General features: G+C 33.4%; 2 protein-coding genes across 3 annotated transcripts; one reads left to right on the forward strand and one right to left on the reverse strand.

Annotated features, from left to right (window-relative positions):
• Positions 1–4,220: 4,220 nt before the first annotated feature.
• Positions 4,221–14,883, forward strand: LOC134691393 (uncharacterized). Of its 2 annotated transcripts, none has more exons than XM_063551915.1 (5): positions 4,221–4,672; positions 6,073–6,324; positions 7,667–7,814; positions 9,298–9,561; positions 13,895–14,883. In XM_063551915.1, exons 1-5 carry the CDS (start codon positions 4,236–4,238, stop codon positions 14,072–14,074), a joined length of 1,281 nt encoding a protein of 426 aa, XP_063407985.1. In that variant the 5' UTR covers positions 4,221–4,235; the 3' UTR covers positions 14,075–14,883. The 2 variants fall into 2 exon arrangements, with proteins under 2 accessions (XP_063407985.1, XP_063407986.1); XM_063551916.1 differs by having other exon boundaries at positions 6,172–6,324; positions 13,895–14,879.
• Positions 14,884–14,977: 94 nt separating this feature from the next.
• On the reverse strand, positions 14,978–21,417 carry LOC134691394 (protein odd-skipped-related 1-like). Its single transcript, XM_063551917.1, has 6 exons — positions 21,192–21,417; positions 20,478–20,613; positions 19,795–19,893; positions 18,577–18,735; positions 16,688–16,787; positions 14,978–15,162 (listed from the first exon to the last, which is right to left on the reverse strand). The coding sequence occupies exons 1-6, from the start codon at positions 21,403–21,405 to the stop codon at positions 15,139–15,141; spliced, it is 732 nt and encodes a 243-aa protein (XP_063407987.1). The 5' UTR covers positions 21,406–21,417; the 3' UTR covers positions 14,978–15,138.
• Positions 21,418–24,291: the final 2,874 nt, after the last annotated feature.

Here is a 24,291-nt window from a genome sequence, read left to right on the forward strand (position 1 = left end):
TATCTCGGCTTGTCTAAATTATAATGACGCATTAAGATTCTCACAGAGAAATAAATTCTTAAATGGACATATTGTAAGCATTGATACAGATCAATTGAATGTACTACATGTATATGATCCAAACGTTAGACTGCAGTTAAATGCAGAACAAAACGAAGAAAATCCGGTAACTATTTCGAATTTCGACACTTTTGCCAATGAAAGAAAAGAAGTGCTTATAGTTGGTCCTGTTCCAGCCAACTGTGTGACGATTATAACAAATAGACAAAATCTTCCTAATCGCCATGGAAATGTACCGCGCCACTAATTGTATCGACTTATTCATTTACAAAACATTGAATGGTTAAAATCAGCTGAAATGTTTTATCATTATCCTTTCATTTCTTGTTTGAAAAATAATAAATATATTATTGTACACGGCATTGACATTGAGGTCATAATTCTTTTTAAAGCAACCAAAGTGCTAAATAATTTTGGGTACTTTCATGTTTACATGATAATTGGTCAAAAGGTGCGTTTGTATTTATATTCTAGAAATGTAAGTTTTGTTTTTGAATTATATGAGATTTGGGATAAACGTTAACGATAAACAAATTATGTGATGTGCTACATGATGACGCTTCGGACCCCGGTTAGTGTCAGGCTGTAGGTTAATTCTAAGCCTTTTTCGCGACTTTGCTGTAGTCGTTTTATAACTTATTACTTAGTTATAACAAATTAATAACTCGTTACAACGTTGTTTGTATTAATTAGTAATCATGTAGGTTATGTCATGTTACTTTAACATTGTTTGTATGACACCGTTTTTTTTAGGCTAAATAGAACCATGTAACTGTTTTTAATTTCTATTTTATTTGAAAACTACGAATGAGAACCAACTATTTGTTTTTCTTTGAAACCTTGAATAAAATTGAGAATGGAAATGGGGAATGTGTCAAAGAGACAACAACCCGACCAAATAAAAAAACAACAGCAGAAGGTCACCAACAGGTCTTCAATGTAGCGAGAAATTCCCGCACCCGGAGGCGTCTTTCAGTCTTGAAGTCTTCTTAAATATTCATTAAAATGTTAATTATCATGGAACTGCCTATGTTTGCCCGATGTCCTTTCAATGCAAGATGTAGAATAAAAACACGGTGATTCAAATTTTAGAGCATGGTCATTGTTACTATTTGTTACTTGTAGTATTATACGGTTTATACATCTATATCATATATAATCCATTGAATGTCTTTGTCGAATTTGGATCAGATTAACATCGAAAATTTGCCTTTAACAAAGTTGCAATGCATCTCTTATAAACACTATAATATATTGATGTCTCACCTTTATATTATAAGACATTACTGTTCATAATGATAGTAAATACAGACAAGGGATAGCAGTGCCTTAAAAATATATTTAAGAGAGTATTTGCTAAAGGTAGTAGACATGGTTGATGGGCTGATAAAAGGTTTAAACGGCACTACCGGAGCACCTGAGACCACGCATGGTTTTAGAGTGGTCCATGTTGATCAGTCTTAAGTTTTCTAGGTTGTGTCTTCTTTACTGTTATTTGTCTTTTTATCTCTCTTCTTTATGATAAAATTGAGAATGAAAACTAGGAATGTGTCAAAGACACAAAAACCAGGCTTATGATCTGAATAAGCCAAAGGCTATCAATGAGTCTTGTACGTTACGATGGGCAAATCCCATACCTCAAAGTTAGCTATAAAAAGCCGCGAAATCACAAATGTTAAACAATGCAGACGAGAAAACTAACGGTATAATTTATGTACAAAAAATGAACAAAAAAAATATGTAACACAATAACACACTATTGATGGATTTTTTGTTTGTGTTTTAACGACATTTTTAGTGCAACTTGTTTATGGGTGGCGGAAGTTGAAGGACTCAGAGAAAACTACCGAGCTGATATAGGAAAAATGTTAATCCTAGTCAATTAACATTGGATCCGCGCGGGCGGGAATCAAACTCACAACCTCAGTTTTGACAGGTTAGTGATTACAGTAGTAAAATTACTTATAGACCACTTGGCCACCAAGGCCCCCTAGCAACACACGACAACCACAGAAGTACTGGCAGGCTCCTGACTTTAAAAAGGCACATACATACAGAATGTGGCGAGGTTATCCATGTTAGCGGGACCAACCCCCTCTAACCTGGGACAGTAGTGTAGCAGTAACACATAAGAACGAGCTATAAAAAAAAGTTATTTACTTTTTTATGGAAAAAAAAGTTGTATATATATATGGGATTGAAACAAGTAAGAATACACATTAGACCAACATTCATGCGTATCAAAGAGGCAACTTATGACTGAAAGTTGTAATTATTGCGCATTTTCAAATTGTTGAATGCCAGATATCTGTTTTCTTTAAATGTACCCCTCCGACATCATTTCTTTTCTGAAATCTTCGGAATCCAGTAATGGGTAAAGGTATAACACGTATATGAATTTCCTTTTTATACCTCATTTGGAACTTAAATTTAAAAAAACATGGTATATTGTTTTTTGTATCTTTCATATTTTTTATCAAGTGCGTGCAAGTCAGGAATACGACAGTTTTAACCGTTCGTTTGATGTGTTTTATCTTTTGATTTAGTTATTTGAATACGGGAATCTTTTTACTATTGTTTTATTGTATAAAATTATCAGGACAATTTGCCAGTTAGACAACTTTTGTAAGCATTATTATTTTACAAAATCATTTAATTCAAAAACAGTATAAAGAAAAAAAACAGAAAAAATATGCGCTTCATAATACAAGCTTATTTGTAAGATGCATATATAAACATTAGGACTGATATTTCAGATTCAATTTAGTGTGATAGTCAATACTGAAAGTAATCTTAAAATCTAGTCCAATGGATTGTTAAGTCGTCTTTTAAGTAAATTACAAGCTATTAGTACTTTTTCAATATGTATAGTTGACAAGTTTGAATCTATTTAAAGATCTATCTCACAAAGAAGTAAACATAACTTCATTTTACACCCACAGACACTAAATATTGATTTTTTTCTCTATGACAACACATCTGCATTACACAATAAAGTAGACTGACTTTGGATTATCTCGTTCGGTGGGCGTGAAATGAAAATAGTACTGTTTATGAAATTTGATTGACATGATGTAATTAACAAAAACATAAAACAGTGTGCTCAGTGTGGATTATAAAAAAAAATCAGCACTAAGAGTGCTATTGTAGGTAGTATAAAGAAAAAATAAAATATACCGAACTCCGAGAAAAATTCAAAACGGAAAGTCTCTAATCAAATGACAAAATCGAAATCTCAAACACATCTTATGTAGAATATGTTGTCTTAAAGCTGTTGCATAGCTAGCTTAACCTCTCACTTGTATGACAGTCACATATCTATAGATGTACTTATATATGAATACGTTGATGTATGGAAATGAACATATACAGACAATAGACCACTTTCGAGTTCATCCGTCACCGGAAAAAACTCGTCAATTATACGCGCCTTTATCACCGTCATTTGTGCGTTTAGGGGCGTCGTCACTTCCTTCCAATGTTGAGCGAGTGGTTGGAAAACTATAATTCTATATTGTACGAATTATTCGGCATATTGAATTCTCAAAATTGACAATCAACACTGCTGTCATTAGGGAATTGTCAGTAAGTACCTACAGAGCAACCATTATTTCTAGTTTATCCTGCACAAAGACGATCACTAAGACGCTTGATGAACGTAAATAGTGCAGGGATACAGGCGAGCCCCTCTATCTGGTAAATGACGTCATAAAGGCGTGCATAATTGACGAGTTTTTGCCGGTGACGGATGAACTCGAAAGTGGTCTATTGCTGTATGCATGGTAGCCGATGTTTTGAATATAGAGACATGCAGATATTTAATAGATGCAGATCACGGTTTTACTATTGCAATAAAGTAAACCAGTGACATTTTATATTTAAGACAATTTTTAACGAAGTAACAAAGTGAATGATTTTACTGATATCGTCCGTGTAATAAAAGCCCATCGTCTTTCGAAATATGCAATTACGTTTTAGACTGTAAAATAACAAAGTAATTTTATCTATATTCGACCGTGTAATATAAACCCATTGGCATTGTGAATAATCAAGTAATTGATGTGCTCCTAACCACAGGAGGAAGTTACAGAAAGAAGAAGAAGATAATATCTTTCCATCATATAAGCATTGGTTTCCCTCCCCTTACTTATAACATTCCCCTGTCAAATGTCAACATGGCTGGACCTCCGAGAACATCTTCTCTCCCAGATCTTTCTCGTGACTTTACAAAGCCAGCATTGACTAACATCTACGAAAGAGAATTTGTACAGAAATCAGTATTTTTTAAACAACGACCATATAGCTCACAGGTTCCATTTTCTTATAAGTGTGTATCGAAATGGGAGAGACGGACTGTTGAAGATGTTTTTAAAATATATTACAATGACAATTTTTGTGGGAGCCCTTCGGATATAATGAGCAGAATTGGATTTGTTGGTAACCTATCAAAAGAGCAGAAAGAATACATTGAAACTATAAAAAAATATCTTCACATTGATGTTGGAGATGGGGAACTGTCGGAGGTGTATATTGCAAATGTACCTCGGGACAGGCTAATTGTTGACTCAAAATTGAAAGAAATTTTGGAAAATCTGGATAATGAAAAGGAAGAGTATGACAAAATTTGTTTTATTTATACCCTAGCATGACTATAAAAAAAGAAGATGTGGTATGATTGCCAATAAGACAACTGTCCACAAGAGACCAAAATGACACAGACAACCTTGGCACTGAACTTGAATTACTGGAAGATATGGAACTTAAAAAATAACACACATATCAGTCAGAGCTTAGACTTGAATAAGTCTAAATTTGGTTTTGACTCATAGTGGTCTAAAGGAGTAAGTTTGGTAAGGGTCATATTTGGCCCCAATTATAAAGTTCATAGTTACAAGACAATTAATGTTTTAAGTTGCCCTCAAGACATGTTAGAAAGTTAAACAGAACTGTTTTTGTCAAAGTTTAATTCTAAACACGTTAATTTTTACATCCAAAACGGGTCTAAATAAGGGATTTTGGTGAAATTTGACAAAATCAGCTACATTTCAACCAAATAAATGACCAGGAAACATAGAGCGCAGGCATCAACAAGCTTAAGATTCAAATAAGACATGTGAAATGTCTTCACAAACATTATTTTAAAAGATCTTTGTTGTCGACGTATGCGCTCTATGTTTCCTGTCCAATTATCTATGGAAATTTACCAATTTTCATTGATTTTTTTTCGTGAAAAATCAACATGAGTACAACTTGTGACATCATAATGAAACGCAGAAACGTAAAATTTTCAACGAAATGGTTTATATCCTAGCTAGTCAATGTATTAGCTATAATTTATCTTGATATTGGTCGATAAATCTGAATTTGTAGATACTCCTTTGTAGATTCAAAGATTTGTCTCCCTTTAATACATTGTATAATTATATTAGACAATTTATGACTTCAATAAGTCAATTAGTGTTAAGCACATGTGCAACACAGCTTGACCTCCAAAAGAGACTGTTTTTATCAATTTCAAATTTGATGACACTTGTTTGGAATATTTAATTAATGATTTGGTGGAAGAAGACTCCCTTTTTATTTTCAACATTATTCTGATTTGTCCTTCCTGAAAATGAGTTGATTTCATGCAATGTCATGCCAGTTAACATGGTTAATGCCAGGGTTCTCAATAAGGCGAGTCCATGAGTCCTGTACTCATCAAAATCTGTCTGGACTCACCATTTTCAAAACTGATGAGTCCACAGATGCATCAAGATTAATATATTTTGTATAAACTGAACACAGTTAAACACATATATCATCATTTTATAGCAAAAGTGTAAAAAAATATTAAAAGTGATATGAATTTAATGTCATTTCATTGCTCTGTTAGGCCATGGAGGAGGTCCCAACCATATGTCCCCATTCAATTGTATTGATTGGCCAAAAAAAAGGGGGGGCAGCCCCCCTGAACCTGCCACTGCTCTATATATATATACACGTATGTAGTGGCATTTTTTATATTTTCAGATACACATCCGTGGACAGTGGTAGTGTCTATAATTATGTTTGCCTTGGTTTTTGGTTAACTGCCTACAGTGCTTACAGTGCTTTGACTTATATTTTCAGACACATCCGTGGTAGAGTCTATAAATTCATTTGCTCTATCACTGACCTTCTGGATGCTTTACAAGTTTGTAGAAATATTTCGGATGCTTATGATGGAGGACATTATACAACACTGTTTCGTACATTTGCAGATTTGTGTTGTTTAAATGCCAAGTAAGTTTTTTGTACATTTGTTTTATTTAAAGGGGCTGGCCCTGCTGTACCCATTTTCATCCATCGGTCAATCTGTGTGAATGCTCATGGGCAGATCCAGCCATTTCAAAAGAGGGGGTTCACAACCCAGGACAGGTTCCAACTATATGTCCCCACTCAAATGCATTGATCGGCCAACAAAAAGAGGGGGGCCAACCCTGGATCCGCCACTGATGTTTATTTATACATTCACCTGCTAAAAAGGTACCCTTAACTTCTAATAAAAGTCATTCATTTCAATTTTTACAGTCAAAAAAAGTGAACCAACTGATTGTCTAACAGCTTAATTCCTATATATGTTCAATGATTAAACATGCATATATTGGTACTCATAAATTCATATAATAGATAAAGGAAGATGTGGTACGAGTGCCAATGAGACAACTCTCCATCCAAATAATAATTTATAAAAGTAAACCATTATAAGTCAAGGTACGGCCTTCAACACGAAGCATTTGCTCACATAGAACTTTAAGCTATAAAAGGGCCCCAAAATTTTTAGTGTAAAACCATTCAAACAGGAAAGTCAAAGGTCTCATATATATATAAAAAAAACGAGAAACAAGAAACATGTTTAAATAACATAAACAAACGACATCAGATTCATGACTTTGGACAGATGCAAACATTTGCAGCGGGATTAAACATTTTGATGGTACTAAACCTTCTCCCTTTTTCAAAATCAATAGTATAACATTACAACAAAGAAAAACACATGTTAAAATATCAATTGGAAGGCTTAACACATGTTTAACTCAATCATGTCAATCAAAAAAGTCATATAACAAGAAAATTTGTAGAAAATTTGAATATTTTTCGTAACTTCCTAAATTTTTTCATTAGCACTCTCAGTTGTGCAGCAACTATGAAGTATCATTGTTCCCCGTGCAATGCGTTGCGGGGGAAAAAGAAATACCGGGCATCTATCTTTATGGTCTTGTAATAAGCCCTCTCACATGTGAATGTACAATTCTTGCCTGACTATTATCAAATTAATATGAGAGGATTTACTTTATATAAGTAATGTCTCGAACAGTTATGAGGATTAGTGCCGTTCAATTATTTTTAAAAAGAGTTATGTCCCTTGGAAATAATCATATGGAAATTACATTGTATGTGCTCTCATGTGTACATTTCTTGCCAGATTTTTATTAAACTCATTTCAAAGGTTTATGTCAGAAATGTCATGGACAAGTTCAAAAATATGACAAATGTATGACAGGGGATTGTGTTAAGTTTTTAGTATTCTGTCATTTTTTTGTTTTGTATGATAGAAATGAAATCAATGTTTAATTTATTTCAGATTAGGCTTTTCCAAATCAGATCAGTCAACATGGAAAAATTTAGGAGATCTAGATAATGTTATTTCCCAACCAAATATTCGTTTATTTAAACATGGAGTATTTACAAAATCTTCAATAGATCGTAACAGAGTTGTGTCCGTTGTACAGGTAATCTCTGTGTTTTTCTCAATTTACATTAAGGTTTCCTGACAACATCTATAGCAACTTTATATGTAACGTAGATAGATTGTATAATTGACTGGAATTATTCAACCCGAAGGTACATGTATCACTGAATCAGTTAGTCTGGTGAGCTTTTGTAACTGATTAAGGGAGAAGGACCCTATATTGGTACTTCGGGATCAGGTATATTTAAGCTCAGGATTTCAGGATTGACCCTTTCTGGATACCGAAATTCTTTTTTCGAATTTCAGGATGTCTGGATTTAAATTTCCTGAAAAGCGGGATCTCAGGATTTCATGTTTTTAAGCCCCGGATTTCAGGATCTGCACCCCTCCCCCACTGATGACCATCAACAATATTAAAAAATGTAGACTCAAAGAAAACCTGAGTAAGAAAGAAAAATTGCAGAAAATTAGTCTAGATTTATCATTAGGTTCTTTCATGCTATCTTTTAGTCGACTTTTTAGCTGGCTGATTTATACAGGATACTCTGCACCAAACAATCCTGTGCCTTATGTTATCTGTAATATTCGTGTTTTACAATTTTGTCTTAAATAACCTAATAACAAAACCCAAACATGCAACACAGAATGAGGAGATGTTGAGACAACATTAACTTTTGATATTATAAATAAAAAAGATGTTATATTTTAGATATTAATTTCTTTTATAATTGATGTAGTGTTGTTGTCTCGTCTGCGCAGAAAATGAGACATAGGTATAACTTTCAGGTGGCGGTGGTGGCGGCGTAAACTATTTGTATAAAGATTTATATTTCAGAAGATAGAAAACCTAGATGCTTCATGCTTTGTATGCTGCAGATACCTTATGTTATAAAGTTTCCGTCAGTCATGTCCAATGTCCTTGACCTCATTTTCATGGTTCAGTGACTGCTTGAAAAAATAATTTTGTTATGTAAATTTTTCACTTATTATGAGTAATAGGATAACTATGTTTGGTTTATGGGTTCCTTGCAACGTCTACATGTCCATCAGACAGGGTTCACCTGACCTCAGCCTCAATTCATGGATCTACAGTGATGAAGGTTAAAGTTACGTGATTAGGTCTGTTTCTCGGATACTATAAGCAGTAGGTCAGCTATATGTGGTAAATGGAATGATTGTAAGGTGTACATGTCTGTCTGGCAGGTTTCATCTGACCTTGACCTCATTTTCATTCTTCATTGGTCAATGTTAGGTTTTTGTGTTTTGGTCTATTTTTCTAATACTATAAGACATATGTCAACTTTATTTGGTGTATGGAATAATTCTAAGGTGTACATGTCTGACTGGCAGGTGTTGTTTGTCCTTGACCTCATTTTCATGGTTCTTTGGTCAATGTTATTTTTTTGTGTTTTGGTCTGTTTTTCTTATACTATATTCTGTACCTTGACCTTAAATGTCTCTAAATTAAAGCTCTTGGTCCTGATACCACTAAAATTTAGTGGTTTTTTTTATAATCTGGACAGGTAAAGAAAAGAAGACATCAAATAGATTTGGATTCATCTGATTCTGATGGAGAAGCATGCACAAGCACTAGTTCATTTTCTTCAATGAGGTCATCAAACAGTTCAGATTCTAGTGAAGATGCACCCAAAATAGAACTGTTACTGAATAATGCAGTTTTAGGACAACATGCAGGAGAACTCTTGTTAGATCTCAACAAATTTGTAACAAAGGACTGTGATACAGATAAATATAAAATGTCAGGGATGATTGTTAATGGCACTATGGTAAGTACTACGATTTTATCTCAGCTACCCTGAAATGCCATGTCAGATAAGCAATCATTTTGTTTGTGTTATTTAATCAGGGGGAAGGGGTTCAGAGGGGTCCTGATCCCGAAATCCCTAGCTAAAAAACGCGGAATCCTGAGGTCCTGAATTTAAATAATTTAAATCCCAACATTCCAAAATTTGAAGAAAAAAAATCGTGGATACTGAAAGGGTCAATCCTGAAATCCCAATCTTAAAAACACCCGACCTCGAAGTCCCGATAAAGGTCCTATCCCCCCTCTACCTTGATTGTATCTAAGCAACCCTCAAACGCCATGTCAGATATGCAATCATTTTGTTTGTGGTACTTAATGGTACTGATCAGCATTAGCTTTATACTTTCATGACTTTTACATGTCAGGAACTATAATGAATCAAAATTTTATAGGATTAGACAATCAGATAATGTGACTTATATATTCACTCTATATTTTAAGACAACATAATGCGGAGAAAATTCAAAATGTATGGCATATACACAGCCAAATTTTGCTGACGTGAATTTCACGTGAATCTCATTTCACGTGATTTTCACATGAATTTCACATTAATTTCACGTGAATTTCAAATAAAATTATAGATGTGTCAAAGACTTGAAAACAGTTTAAAACATAATCTCATAAATATACCATCAACTTCACATGGAATTTGCCATAGTCTTAAATGAATTTCTATTTTACAAAAGTGAGGTTCTTGAGCTACTAAATTTTTAGTAAATACAAAACTGTATTTGTGATTATCAAAGTCAGCTATTTGTGAGAGGATTCCAACACTTTTTCACTATAATATGAATATCTCACCACTGGTCTTTGATTGTCTCATTTGACAATAATGGCCTTTTTGACTGTTTGTTCATTATTATTTTTTTGCCCCCCCCCCCCCCTACCCAGGATGGAGCGGAAATTAAGGTTTACCCTTACCCTTGTCAGTCTATGTCAGTCCGTACGTCTCGATATTGGTTTACATCCTCTAACTTTAGTTTGCCTCAACCAAATGTTATGAATGTGTAATGCTTATTACCACCAACCACAGATTGCCAGTTTGAATTTGGATTGCCTCTCTTTCACCGTTCTCAAATTATGTCCCTTTATAAATGGAAAAGTTGCTGAATTTGCTGTTTCTGCACTCAAATTTCACTTTAAATACCACAACCAAATGACAGGAACTTTCGATTCAATTTTGGAAACTGCTATAAAGAGAGAAAATCTGGCCAGGTGAGCTTATGCCATACATTTGTAACTTTTCTACATTAGAAAATGCCTGTACCAAGTCAGGAATATGACAGTTGTTATCCATTCGTTTGATGTGTTTGGACTTTTGATTTTGCCTTTTGATTTTTGATTTTCCTTTTTGAATTTTCCTCGGAGTTCGGTATTTTTGTGTTTTTACTTTTTAGTTGTTCGTCGTCATCAAAAACTTTTCCAAGAATCTTCTCTGAAACTACTTAGTAAAATACCTTTAAACTTTAAATGAATGTTTCTTAGGGTACCTAGTTAATAAATTTTATCTGAAGTTTTGATCTATCAACAAACCTGGCGGCTTTTGCTAAAATTAGAACATACATGTAGGGGTCAAACCTTGTATTACTATTTTTGTTATAGGGCCCAAAGGGTCCAAATCCAAATTTTATTTGATTTCATCAAAAACTAAATTATTTAGGCTCTATAATATGCTGAATCTTTTTGTGCGTTCAGATTTTTCATTTTGGGCCCTGTTTTCAAAGTAATCCATATATTAAGGTTTAAAAGGGTCCAAAATTAAACTTTGTTTGATTTTAACTGAATTGATTGTTTGTGTTTTTTTTAGAGCTGAAACTAACTTTGTTGTTACATTTTGTTTATCAGACAATACTAGGAAATTAAATGTCCCATTTCAAATGTTTGAGATGTTTGACCATATTTGTTTTGTATTGGAATAAAATTGAGAGTGGAAATGGGGAATACCTATATTATGTCAAAAATTTAATATCAATCCAAATTCAGACCACATAAGGCTTAATTAGTGGGTCCAAACTTGCCCTACTGTTCAAGCCTCAACCTCTGCAGTTGCATCAGATTCAAAACTTCATTTTAAAGGGAAAATATGTATATGATTTAAACATTGAAAATAAACTGTTTGATTTGCAGTTCAGGTCACCTGACCTAATTTAGGAATTAGGGACCAAAAAGTGCCCCAAAACAGCATTTTTCTAATTAACGGATAATAACTTGTGTTTATGTATTTCAATTGCTGAAATTGTACCACAATGTTGAATACCACAAGTTAAAGGTTTTGATTCATTTTGGGTCCATGGTGTCAACAGTTAAGGAATTTTAAAGAGCCTAAAAGGGGCCAAAAAACAAGCATTTGTATAGTTTCTGAACAATAGCGTGTGTGTAAGTGTATGGATCTCTCTGACATTGTACCACTAAGTTTCATATCACAAAAGGAAGACTGAGTTTGAGTTTGGGGCTTATTGTCCCATTCATGAAGGAATAAGGAGCCATAAGAACCATAAACATGAATGTTTCTAGTGACCAGAAAATAATTTTTGTTTAAGTGTATAGATCTCTGAAATTGTACTACAAGGTTCCATATTACAAACTGGGGGGGGGGGGGGTCAAAAAGTTTTGGGGTTCTAATTTTTTGAGCGGTTTAATTTTTTTCTTTAAATTTTCGAAAAGTTTCAAGAAGAAATCTTTAATTGCATAGTATTGCCCAATAGATTTGTTTCGTGTCAGAAACATGTTTTGTCAAAAAATTGACCACACAGACAGTATCTAGCTTGAATATTGTGTCTAAAGATACCCAACTGTTCAGGGTCGTATCAGGCTGCACTCATCAAAGAATTTTCTTGGCTTATGTCTCTGAAACTAAAACACTTACCATGCTTACAGCAAATCTGTCATGGGGTAAAAATGTTCATCAGGTCATGATTTACATGCCCTGATATTTTCATACGAATCAGACAACCGTTGCTGCCCCTGATTTGATAATTTTGAGGAAATTTGAAGTTTTTGGTTATCTTGAATATTATGAAAGATAGAGATAAACTGTAAACTGCAATGATGTTCTGCAAAGTAAGATCTACAAATATGTCAACATGATCAAAATAGTCAATTGACCCCTTAAGGAGTTATTGCCCATTATAGTCAATTTTTAACAATTTTTCGTAAATTTTTGTTATTTTATACAAAAATCTTCTCTTTTGAAACTACCTACTGAGACAAAGGAGTAGGTCCAGTAAGACCCCTTTTTGGCCCCAAAATATAGCAGTTTTACAAAATTGTTAAAATATAAACTTTTAGTTATTTATTGGACAGTAGAATGCTTCTGCTACATAAATATGGGCTGTTTATGACAATACAATGCACATATATCGGGCAGTAGCACCATAAAGTCATGATAAAGTACTGAAATCTTCACAATTCTAGCATTTTAGTTAAATTTTAGACGGTTTTCGTGTAACACGAAAGTGGCCACATTCGTGTTCATCCTTAATATTGAAATGTCAGTTGTATATTATCATCGGATAATACATAACATATATAAGAGTTGAGGATAAACACGGATGCGGCCACTTTCATTTTTGACAAAAACCATCTGAAAAGTGACATTTTTCGGCATATTTGGTAGAATTATGTTATATTTGAGCTTGAATCGGATGGATTTCAATGACTAAATCAGTTCAAATTTTTGACATACACTAATTGATTTAAATGAAATAGACACTTAAGTGTTTAAAAAATGGTCAAAATCTTTCGTCAGATGAACCTGGAATTTGAGGCCAAAATCGTTCCTTACTGGTCCAGGACCTGAAGACTCCTTTAACCAAACTTGGCCACAATCATCATTAGGGTTTATAGTTTAAAAAAGATGTCAGATGACCTTGCCTGCCAATCAACATGGCCGACATGGCTTAACATAGAACATAGGGGTAAAATGGCGTTTTTGGCTTATATCTCTAAAACTAAAGCATTTAGAGAAAATTTGACAGTGAAAAAATGTTAATCATGTTAAGATCTATCTGCCCTGAAATTTTCAGACGAATAAACGGCAATAATGTTCAGCAAAGTAAGATCTACAAATACGTCAACATGGCAAAAATTGTCAACTGACCCCTTCAGGAGTTATTGCCCTTTATAGTCAATTTAGTGTTTAATAGCACATGTAACCTGCTCTAAGAGATTCCACCACTGACATCATTAATAGTCAAATTAAAGTAACCTGTTATTTACAGCGGTGCCCACAGAGATGGCTCCCATCTCAATGATGTCTAGTATGTATCTAAAATTTGTGGTTTTATTTTCAGGTTTTTGTTACTGTACTGGAAATGTCAAGACAACATTATATAAAATTAGCAGCAAATAAGGAACTGGAAGATGGAGATAAAGCTATTATATACTATTCTCGTCCATTTAATATTCTCAATGAAAGTGATAGAAATGTGTTAATTGAAAGCTTCGTAAGACTAAACAATATGCAACGATAGAAATGTATTAATTGAAAGCTTTGTAAGACTAAACAATATGCAATGAACAGATTTTGGCAAGGCTCCAGTTATGAGTTCAGCATAAGCAAGATAAATATATGGTTCTTCTGATGTTGTAATCATGGTAATAGTACATGTATTTTTTATGAACCAATCAAACCATGGTGTATTATGGTATACAGTTAGGAATGTTTACAAAATATTTACAGAATGATATGTACTAAAAGAATTATTTCAAATTTTTTACCGAAGCTAAAGAGCTTTAATCAATAAAATTTCTACAAGTACAACCAAACTCATCATAGCTCAAGTTTGTTGATATAGGCTATAGTGTTGCGGATAGTTAATATTGTTAGAGGAAGCCAGGGTACCCGGGGAGAACAACAGACACTAGGCAAGAAACTTGTAATTCCTGAGTTGATAGGCTAGAGCTACTTGGACCCCTATACATCGAAGACCCCACAAAAAAAGAGAGAACTTAGAGAGTGAATCAGACCTAAAAATTTCATTATTGTAATAAGCTGATAAATAAGTTATAAATACTGTTATATATTAATAGCTGCATTAAAGAAAATTGACCTGATGCATCTGAACATTTCAATACATTTGTTTACCTTTTTCAGGTTGAAAAGTCTATGTCTGTAGAAATGTGGTGTGAGTGCCAATGAGACAACTCTCCATCCAAATAACAATTTAAAAAAAAAAGTAAACCATAATAGATCAATGTACGGCCTTCAACACGGAGCCTTGCAATTGGCTCTCACAGAACATGTTACTGTTTCAAAACTATTTTAATGTCATTATAAGAAACAAGTGTTGAGCAAATTTAATTTTATGATATTGTTATATTTCTGTTTTATGATGTACAATACAACTAGAAAAAGAATTTATGGTTCAAAATAACAATTGTTTTCAAGATAATAATCAGTCTTTTGTCTCCTTTTTATCTGCCTGTTGCTGAATCCAAATATTTGTTGACCAGTTCTAACACTTTCATCGTGTTCCACATGGAATGGAAATATTGCTGTATCTGGTCGTTGTTCATATTATATATCAGTTGTCGGTCATTGTTCTTTGTTCTCTTTCTTCTACAAATTATATTTAATAGTTTGAATTATACAGTGATTGCAGTGCTTTTATCATGTTTATACAATATTTAACAGCTTTATATGGAAATAAGAAAAATAATAAATTGCCAATGAGAAATTTATCCACCAGAGACCAAATGACATAGAAATTAACAACTGTATGCCATGCCATATACTCAGCTATAAAGGGCCCCGAAATTACTTAGATTGTTTTTTTTTTATATCAAATAGCTTAATCTCGTTTACTGTATATATTCAATATTAAGAAATTGTGTGACATTTGATTTGTGTTTTCATAGTCTATCTTTATAAGATGACCATTTGTAACACGGATTGCTTAAATAATTATGCGACTCTCATCGGCCAGTGGTATCACGAATGTAATGTCCGTGACTGGATATGCGGTCGTGCAATATTAATTATAATAGATAGAAAATGCTCCATGAATTGTTGAAGATTTTGTTCAAGCAGCCCTGTGTTATTCTTATCATAAAAAGTAAAATCACAAATATACTGAACTTAGAGGAAAATCAATTGTAATCACATGGCAAAATCAAATAACAAAATGCATCAAAAACGAATGGACAAGAACTGTCATATTCCTGACTTGATCGAGGCATTTTCAAATGTAGAAAATGTTTGATTAAACCTGGTTCTATAGCGCTAACCCTTTAACTTTAATGACAGTCTCATCAAATTCCGTTATATTTACATTGATGCGTTAAATCAGAGACATATATGTCTCTGGTTAAATAAACAGACACAATAAATAAAATAGTCAAAATATGAGTACATCAGTCATCATCATAAATGTATAACAATTTTAAAAGGGACAATTTAACAGAACACAAAATAATTCTCTGTCTACATATTGTATTTAATTATTGCATGCCAATCTTTCCAATTGCTTAGAGGAATCAAACTGACTGTCTGTGTGATGCATAACTGTAGATTTCGCACAAAATGTTTAAGACAGACTGAGAGATAAGTTTTTGTTTCAGATATGACACCAAGGAAGGGTTGATTTTTGTTTGCAAAATTAGAACTAAATATGTTGGTTCAAAGGAACGGTATTTTGAAGGAGAAAAAATGAAGGTACACATTTTTAGGAATTTTGGTCCTCAGTGCTCTTCAACTTTGTACCTTATTTGGCCTTTTTGACATTTTTTTTATTCAAGCGTCACTCCTGGTAGATATGATGAGTTTATATCAAAAAGGGACGAAAGATACCAAAGGGACAGTCAAACTCATAAATCTTAAATAAACTGACAACGCCATGGCTAAAAATGAAAAAGACAAACAGAAAAACAATAGTACACATGCCACAACATAGAAAACTAAAGAATAAACCCCACCAAAAACTAGGGGTGATCTCAGGTGCTCCGGAAGGGTAAGCAGATCCTGCTCCACATGTGGCACCCGTCGTGTTGCTTATGTGATTACAAATCAAACTGCTTTCACTTATGTAAATAAATATGTATATAGGTGTTAAAATGTTGCGAGTTCCCCTCTGCCATGTACATACCTTTATGTGGACTGCCTTGTGAACGTAAAGAGTCCGTGACTGACAAAATCCTTTACCACATTCTAAACACTTGAAAGGTTTCTCTTTGGCGTGGATGTATCTAAAGAGAATATTTTAATTTCTTCATTATAACATTCTTGAAATGTGTAAATCATTTGTCTGGTGTGGTTTTTTTTTTCTTTCTTTTTTAATTCGATGGATCACTCGAACGCAGCATGGTTGAACCACAGGGGCTTGTTACAATTGCCAGGTTTACTATCCATACGAACCCCTGTGGTCGAACCAGAGACATATATGTGTGTATATATGTCTCTGGTTGAACTAATACTTGTAAACAATAGAACACATGGATTATGATGATTTTAAACTTATTACAGAAACACCTGCACATCACGATCAAGTTAAAACTGGATAGATTCAGTAACACTTTACATCGCGATTGAGCTAGAATTGGATAGATAAAAAACACCTGCATATCACAATTGAGCTAAAACTGGATTTATACAGGAGCACCTGCAAATCACGATCACGGATTCAGCTAAAACTTGATAAACACAGAAGCACCTGCAAATCACGATTGAGATAAAACGTGATAAACAAAGGAGCTCCTACAAATCATGATTGAGCTAAAACTTCATTAACACTTGCAAATCACGGTTGAGCTAAAACTAGATAAACACAGGAGCCCCTGTAAATCACGATTGAGCTAAAACGTGATAAACACAGGAGCTCCTGCAAATCACGATTGAGCTAAAACTGGATAAACACAGGAGCACCTGCAAATCACGATTGAGCTAAAACTGGATAAATATAGGAGCACCTGCAAATCACGATTGAGCTAAAACTAGATAAACACAGGGGCACCTGCAAATCACGATTGAGGAAAAACTAGATAAACACAGGAGCCCCTGCAAATCACGATTGAACTAAAACTGGATAAACACAGGAGCACCTGCTAATCACGATTGAGCTAAAACTGGATAAATGTAGGAGCACCTGCAAATCACGATTGAGCTAAAACTAGATAAACACAGGGGCACCTGCAAACACGATTGGGGAAAAACTAGATAAACACAGGAGCCCCTGCAAATCACGATTGAGCTAAAACTAGATAAACACAGGAGCCCCTGCAAATCACGATTGAGCTAAAACTAGATAAACACAGGAGCCCCTGTAAATCACGATTGAGCTAAAACTGGATAAATACTGGAGCACCTGCTAAAACTTGATAAATATAGGAGCACCTGCAAATCACGATTGAGCTAAAACGTGATAAACACAGGAGCTCCTGCAAATCACGATTGGGCTAAAATTTGATAAACACAGTAGCACCTGCATATCACGATTGAACTAAATCTTGATAAACACAGGAGTACCTGCAAAGCACGATTGAGCTAAAACAAGATAAACACAGGGGCACCTGCAAATCACGATTGAGCTAAAACTAGATCTAGATAAACACAGGAGCACCTGCAAATCACGATTGAGTTAAAACTTAATAAACACACGTCAGGAGCACCTGCAAATCACGATTGGGCTATAATTTGATAATCACAGGAATATCTGCGATAAACTTGATAACACAGGAACACTTACAAATCACGATTTAACTGATACTTGATGCACTATAATATCTATTCCTATTAGAACAAATTTTCTTTACCATTCATTCCGTATGGAACATACTTATTATACTGTGATATTTGTTCCTGTGTAAATAATATTCCAGAATAGTTCTTCCCTTTGGTACTTAAATTATGAAGGAACGTCTATTCCGTGACACGGTCACCTAAACACATATAGGGTAAGCTTGAATTAATACTTAAAGACGATTTTACTATGGAATTTGCTGTAATTCAATACTTAGAGTATAATTATAGAATTTTTACCTGTGATCACGAAGATGGTCCTGGCGACGGAACCGTTTATTACATACTGTACATGAAAAGGGACGTTCATCTGTGTGGGTACGAATGTGTATCAGTAGATTGTACGACTTGGTGAAATTCCGTCCACAGTACTCGCATACAAACTCTCTTTTTACTCTACTGTAAGAAAAAAGTACATAGATTCAATTTAATTTGTATTAAATTTATGTAAACACGGTTGGCCCCAAGAGTGATTTTACACTTATTCTTCTGTTATAATTATTTACAGTAAAATCAAATGCATTGATTATACATTGGGTTTTTTTCGTGTTTTTTTTTAAACCTGTCAATATCAAAATTTAACGACCGGTCTATTTCTAGCGCATGTTCTATTTGTATTCCTCGCAACATCTTTATGCTGGATTTCAAGCATTATCTGGCCTCAAATATATCTTAATCAATTACAATGCATATCTATAGAAGTGTTTAAAATGTAACAAACTATGGGTTCGTATAGGTAAATATTTATATTTAATCGTGCTTTAATTTCATTTTAATCATTAAATATCTGATTTCAGTTATTAAGATTGTACTATTTAGAATTTCAAATACAGAAATGCGGTTCAGGCGTATCAAAAAAGGGGGCGATAACTTGAATTTTCTAACTCCTGTTTTGTTTGTTGCCGTACATCGGGAAAAGTCTGCTTTACATGTATATATAGATATTAGAGAATTTGTAAGCCGGTAATTGCCTACTTGAATTAATACAGAAAATCAAGCTCCCCTATTAACATCGCTTAATTATATGTACCATTTGCTTGTTTATTCGAATACTGTTCTATCGTAGATGTTTAAAACATTTATTGTTCAAGACCGATAATTTCAACTTAAAATTAATTTGAAATGGTTAATATATAAAGCGGCATAACTCAATATACTTTTCAGGGCAATGCGTTTAGCTGTAATAGTTTGCAAATAAATAAATAGGATTTTCAAATGATAAAATTATAAAACGAGGACAACTGGAAAATAATAATGACTATTAAATCCCAGTTTTAAATCTGAGACTTATATACCATAACACAACCACTGAATAGCAGGCTACTGACTTAGGACAGGCTCATGCATAATGTGGCGGGGTTAAACTGGTTTATTTTCTTTTTTTATGTATTTCTGCTACTTTATAAAAACAAAATTGTCTGAGATGATAACATATTGGTGTATCTTTAGATGCATTACCTTGTTTTTACTGAACATATCCTCTTCCGACATGGTTTCGTTTTGCAGTTTATAAGTTCTTCTGGTTTGTCCGACATCTGTATCACAGAGTTACGCTGACTGAGAAAAGAAATTTAATCATTTTAATTTCACTTTATATCATTAGCCCAGTTGTCAACACTTCACTTCGGTGTTGACATGAATACATGTATCAATAATGTAGACATTTTTCTATAAATTTCCTGTTTACAAAACTTTGATTTTTTCGAAAAACTAAGGATTTTCTTATCCCAGGCATATATTACCTTAGCCTTAGCTTCGCGGATTATTCAATGTGAAGAGTCAAAAATTAGTTTTATGGTTCAATAAATTCAAAATAGATAATAGCCATTCATTAAATGAGCGTCAATGATGGGTGTTATGTAGACGAAACGCGCGTCTGGCGTACTAAACTATATACTTTTTCACAAAATGTTACTTTATGTCACTTTATGTTGTTGGTTTTTTTTTATATAAAATTTCATATAAAAATACTTCTAATTATGCTTATTTGCTTCAATAATTTCTGTGACGGATTTTGCATGCTCAGTGAAAACTGTTTATTAAAACAAATAAACAGAAATGCCTTAAATTCGTTTTTTCAATAATATAATGCTTTCATTTAACTTTTTTTTTATTTAGTTCTCTTTGCTTAAAGTCTGTACCTGTTTTCAGTATTATTTTTATGGCAAATCACGTGGCTTACTACAACGGCGTCTTTCATTGGGTCCCCGATGTGACCACGTGTGGCAGACAGGGCAAGATTCGCAAAGTCAAATCGAAGTTCTCTGCTTTTAAGTTCTGAAATAAAATATCAAATATAAATTCTAACTAGTTTTCAAAATATCCTTCTGGCTTTAAAACACATTACTTTAGGAGACTTGCAGCTCCGCAGCAGCATCAAACATGAGTAGCTTAATGCAATTTCGATTGATTGATAAACATAGCTTATAACATTTCAAAATGCCCATGGGAGATTGTATGTTCAAGATGGCTGTCATAGTCCTACAAAACCTTCAAATTTATTCTTATGTTGTTTTTTGCTTTCTCATAGTTTGACATATTCTATAGCCTTGGTAAAATTGATTGTTTTGTTATAAATTGTGTACATAACTGCTCGTTAAAAATGCCGACTCATACGGTGACCTATAATTGTTAATGTTTGTGTCATTTTTGTGGATAGTTGTCTCATTGGCAATCATACCACATCTTCTTTTTTATATCATTGTGTCGGTCTAGTACAAATGAGGGTTAATATTCAAATCACATTAACATATTCTCGTCCTGAATAGGCATATATATTTGCCGGCTGGACGACCATCATTAAAAACTGACAATATCGCTTAGTTAATACAGAGTTCTAAATATTTTCTAATTACCTGTATGGTCAGGTAAGCATATGTCTAGATTATTGACAGTTTCCAGATTTGTTTGGTTTGATTTACTGCAGGAAAAATATTTAATGAGTGACTGCAAAGGGAAGTAATTGGTGTCATCTCTGATGCAATCACGTGACTGCAAATGTGTGAATCTGAGGTGATACATGTACATGTGCATCTTCATCGTCGGGCACATGTACGTTGGGTCCGTCATTATTATTGAGTACAATCTGAAAGAAAAGGCAGTTGTTTAAATTTTCGTTATTCGTTTAATCTATCAATAAGCAAATGAGAAAATCCTTCATTCGATCTGTGTTAGAATTCTTTTTTTCAAATAGATATGTAACACTTCTCATAAGTTGGTTGAATGTTCAGAAATATATGTGTACTACATATGCATGCCCTCCTTTTTCATTGACAATTTGCAGCCCACGCTGACCAACTTTGTCCACCTTAGTTTCTATTGGATTTATTACTTATTTGTTATTGTCTAAAATGTGCAAAAAAATAAATGCCTCTGGTCGTGATAACACTAATAACTCTCAAAGTGAACTGGTTGTATTGCATATCGTGGGTATACTGTGGGGTAAGGGTTAATCCATTAGTTTACACCATGAAAACAAGATTTATCCTTATATAAACTCGCCTTTTGAGATCAATAACATTAACGGTACCAATTTTCCTGCACCAGATGCGCATTTCGACATTACATGTCTCTTCAGTGATGCTCGTGGCCAAAATATTTGAAATCCAAAACTTATATAAAAGGTGAAGAGCTATAATTCAAAAGGTCCAAAAAGTATAACAAAATCCGTAAGGGAATCCGAGCTTAGCATGACGGTCCTGGGAGATACATTCCTAATTTATAATAATATAGAGGCTCGAAATAGATCTGTAAAAGTTGAAATTTTAATGATTTTTTGTTATCTATAGACATACTTTCAAAGGGATTGCCTTAGAATTGTTTGAAAATAATCAACGTGTATATTAAGGGAGATAATAATTATCTTTGGAATTAATGTTTTATTTTCGAATAAAAGTTTGAAAACCAATTAACCCGTTCAAAATAACTTTTAGTAGTAAGTTTTTATTGAAAAGTATATATACGTGTGAGCCAAGGCTCCGTGTTGAAGGCCGTACTTTAACCTATAATGGTTTAATTTTTAAATTGTTATTTGGATGGACAGTTGTCTCATTGGCACTCACACCACATCTTCCTATACCTATATACGAATATATTTTCACTTATTTTGAAATCTATTTATTTGGAAGCTCAAAACGGACGGATTGTAAATTAATTGTCAGCTCAAAACGGACGGATTGTAAATTAATTGTCAGCTCAAAACGGACGGATAGTAAATTAATTGTCATTGTTTAGATACCCTACTACCGTATCATCACAATTGACATTGTACAGCCATTAAATTAAAATAACATAAATAAGAAATAATTTATGACAGTTTAGTCAAGTGCAGTGCTCCATAAAATTAGCTGCAGATTAGGAGGTAGTTTTCGGATGTACATTTCAAAGCGACATGAAACTGATTAATTTGTCAAAATCAACATAAAGATAACGAATTTATCAAGCAATATAGCACAGAACACACATCGGAGACATTAAAGGTTGAAATACAACACGAATTTAATTGTTGCTGATGTGTAAACGAAGTGTTTGTAGGAGTCTGGATAATCTTTAATTTGGGTCACATTTAACCCACACAGAAGGTGATACTTCAACCTAAATATTTAGTAACTTTATTTTCATGTTTTATGATGTATAATGAGAGGAACAATTATATTGTCAATATATAAATTGTGTATAATTCTGCCTCATGACTTCAAGATATGTGAAAAGATAGCTGTTGATAGAGAAGGCATGTCGTCAAAAATAGTCTTTTTATAGATATTAACACTTATAAGTTTTTGCACTAGTACTGCTAATTTTTTCTGTCCATCGTTTAGTAATTTATAAAAAAAAAAAAATTCTTCAGTAATAATACGATTGTTTTGATAATAAAATGATGAAATTATTATTCTGTTTTAAAGAAATATTTCATTCAACGGGATGTTTTTACAAGCGTGCCACTGTATTGCTATTGACTTTGTTTGTGTCGAGGGTTGCTGTCTGATTTACATGCATAGTGTGCCTATTATAAGCCAGCAACCATTTGATTTTCGGGGGGTGGGGGGATATGGTTTTGTTTTGGAAAAAAAAGTTTGTTTCCAGTTTGCGGCGAAATACAATCTATTTTTTTCACGACAAGTCGAAAACAATTTTTTTCTTTCAATTTTAGCATTACATATAGTGGCAGCTGAGGGTGAAACAAACAATTTTTTTTCTCAGAATCAACAACAAATTATTTTTTTCTCCAAAAACTGGAAACAAACTTTTTTTTCCAAAACAAAACCATAGCCCCCCCCCCCCCCCCAAAAAAAAAATCAAATGGTTGCTGCCTAATAATAGGAACACCTTCCATCCGAAGTAATAAATCCGATCACCAATATAATTATGAAGTCTTTCTATTTTCATTTTATCTTTAATTTTCATAGTGTATAAATAAAAACTTGACCAATCTGATATCAGACTCATTTCTGTGCCGAACGTGGCTATACTATAGGTAAATATACTGCGTAATATATAATTTTAAAAAAAAATTAAAAAAATATGTCCGTCACGACAAATAGCCCGGCAACCCTATAAAACGCAAATAACTATATATCAAAGATACCATTTTAAGATTAATACTGTTGAACGCCAGAAGTTCGTTTCGTATAATATACAAGACTCGTCAGTGACGCTCGAATCAAAACAGTTTAAAAGACCAAATAAAGTACCAATTGATATAGTATGGTAGTATTTTGTTCATATGATATCATATATTTTGACATGAAAGACTTTTTTCTGAAATAACGTGCGACAAAATTTAATAGAACATTTTACATTATATAAAAAAGTATGCATTCATTTCGTAATTTTTAGAATGGCTTTACTGATGAAAGCCTTTTATCTTGTTTGAATTGAATTGTAATTTTTGTTCAAGGCCTTTTAGTTTTTTAGCTTGCTATACGGTGTTGGTTCTTGGCCGTTCAGTGACCAATA

The sequence above is a fragment of the Mytilus trossulus genome, chromosome 11 (assembly GCF_036588685.1).
Source record: "Mytilus trossulus isolate FHL-02 chromosome 11, PNRI_Mtr1.1.1.hap1, whole genome shotgun sequence".
Lineage (NCBI taxonomy): Eukaryota > Metazoa > Mollusca > Bivalvia > Mytilida > Mytilidae > Mytilus > Mytilus trossulus.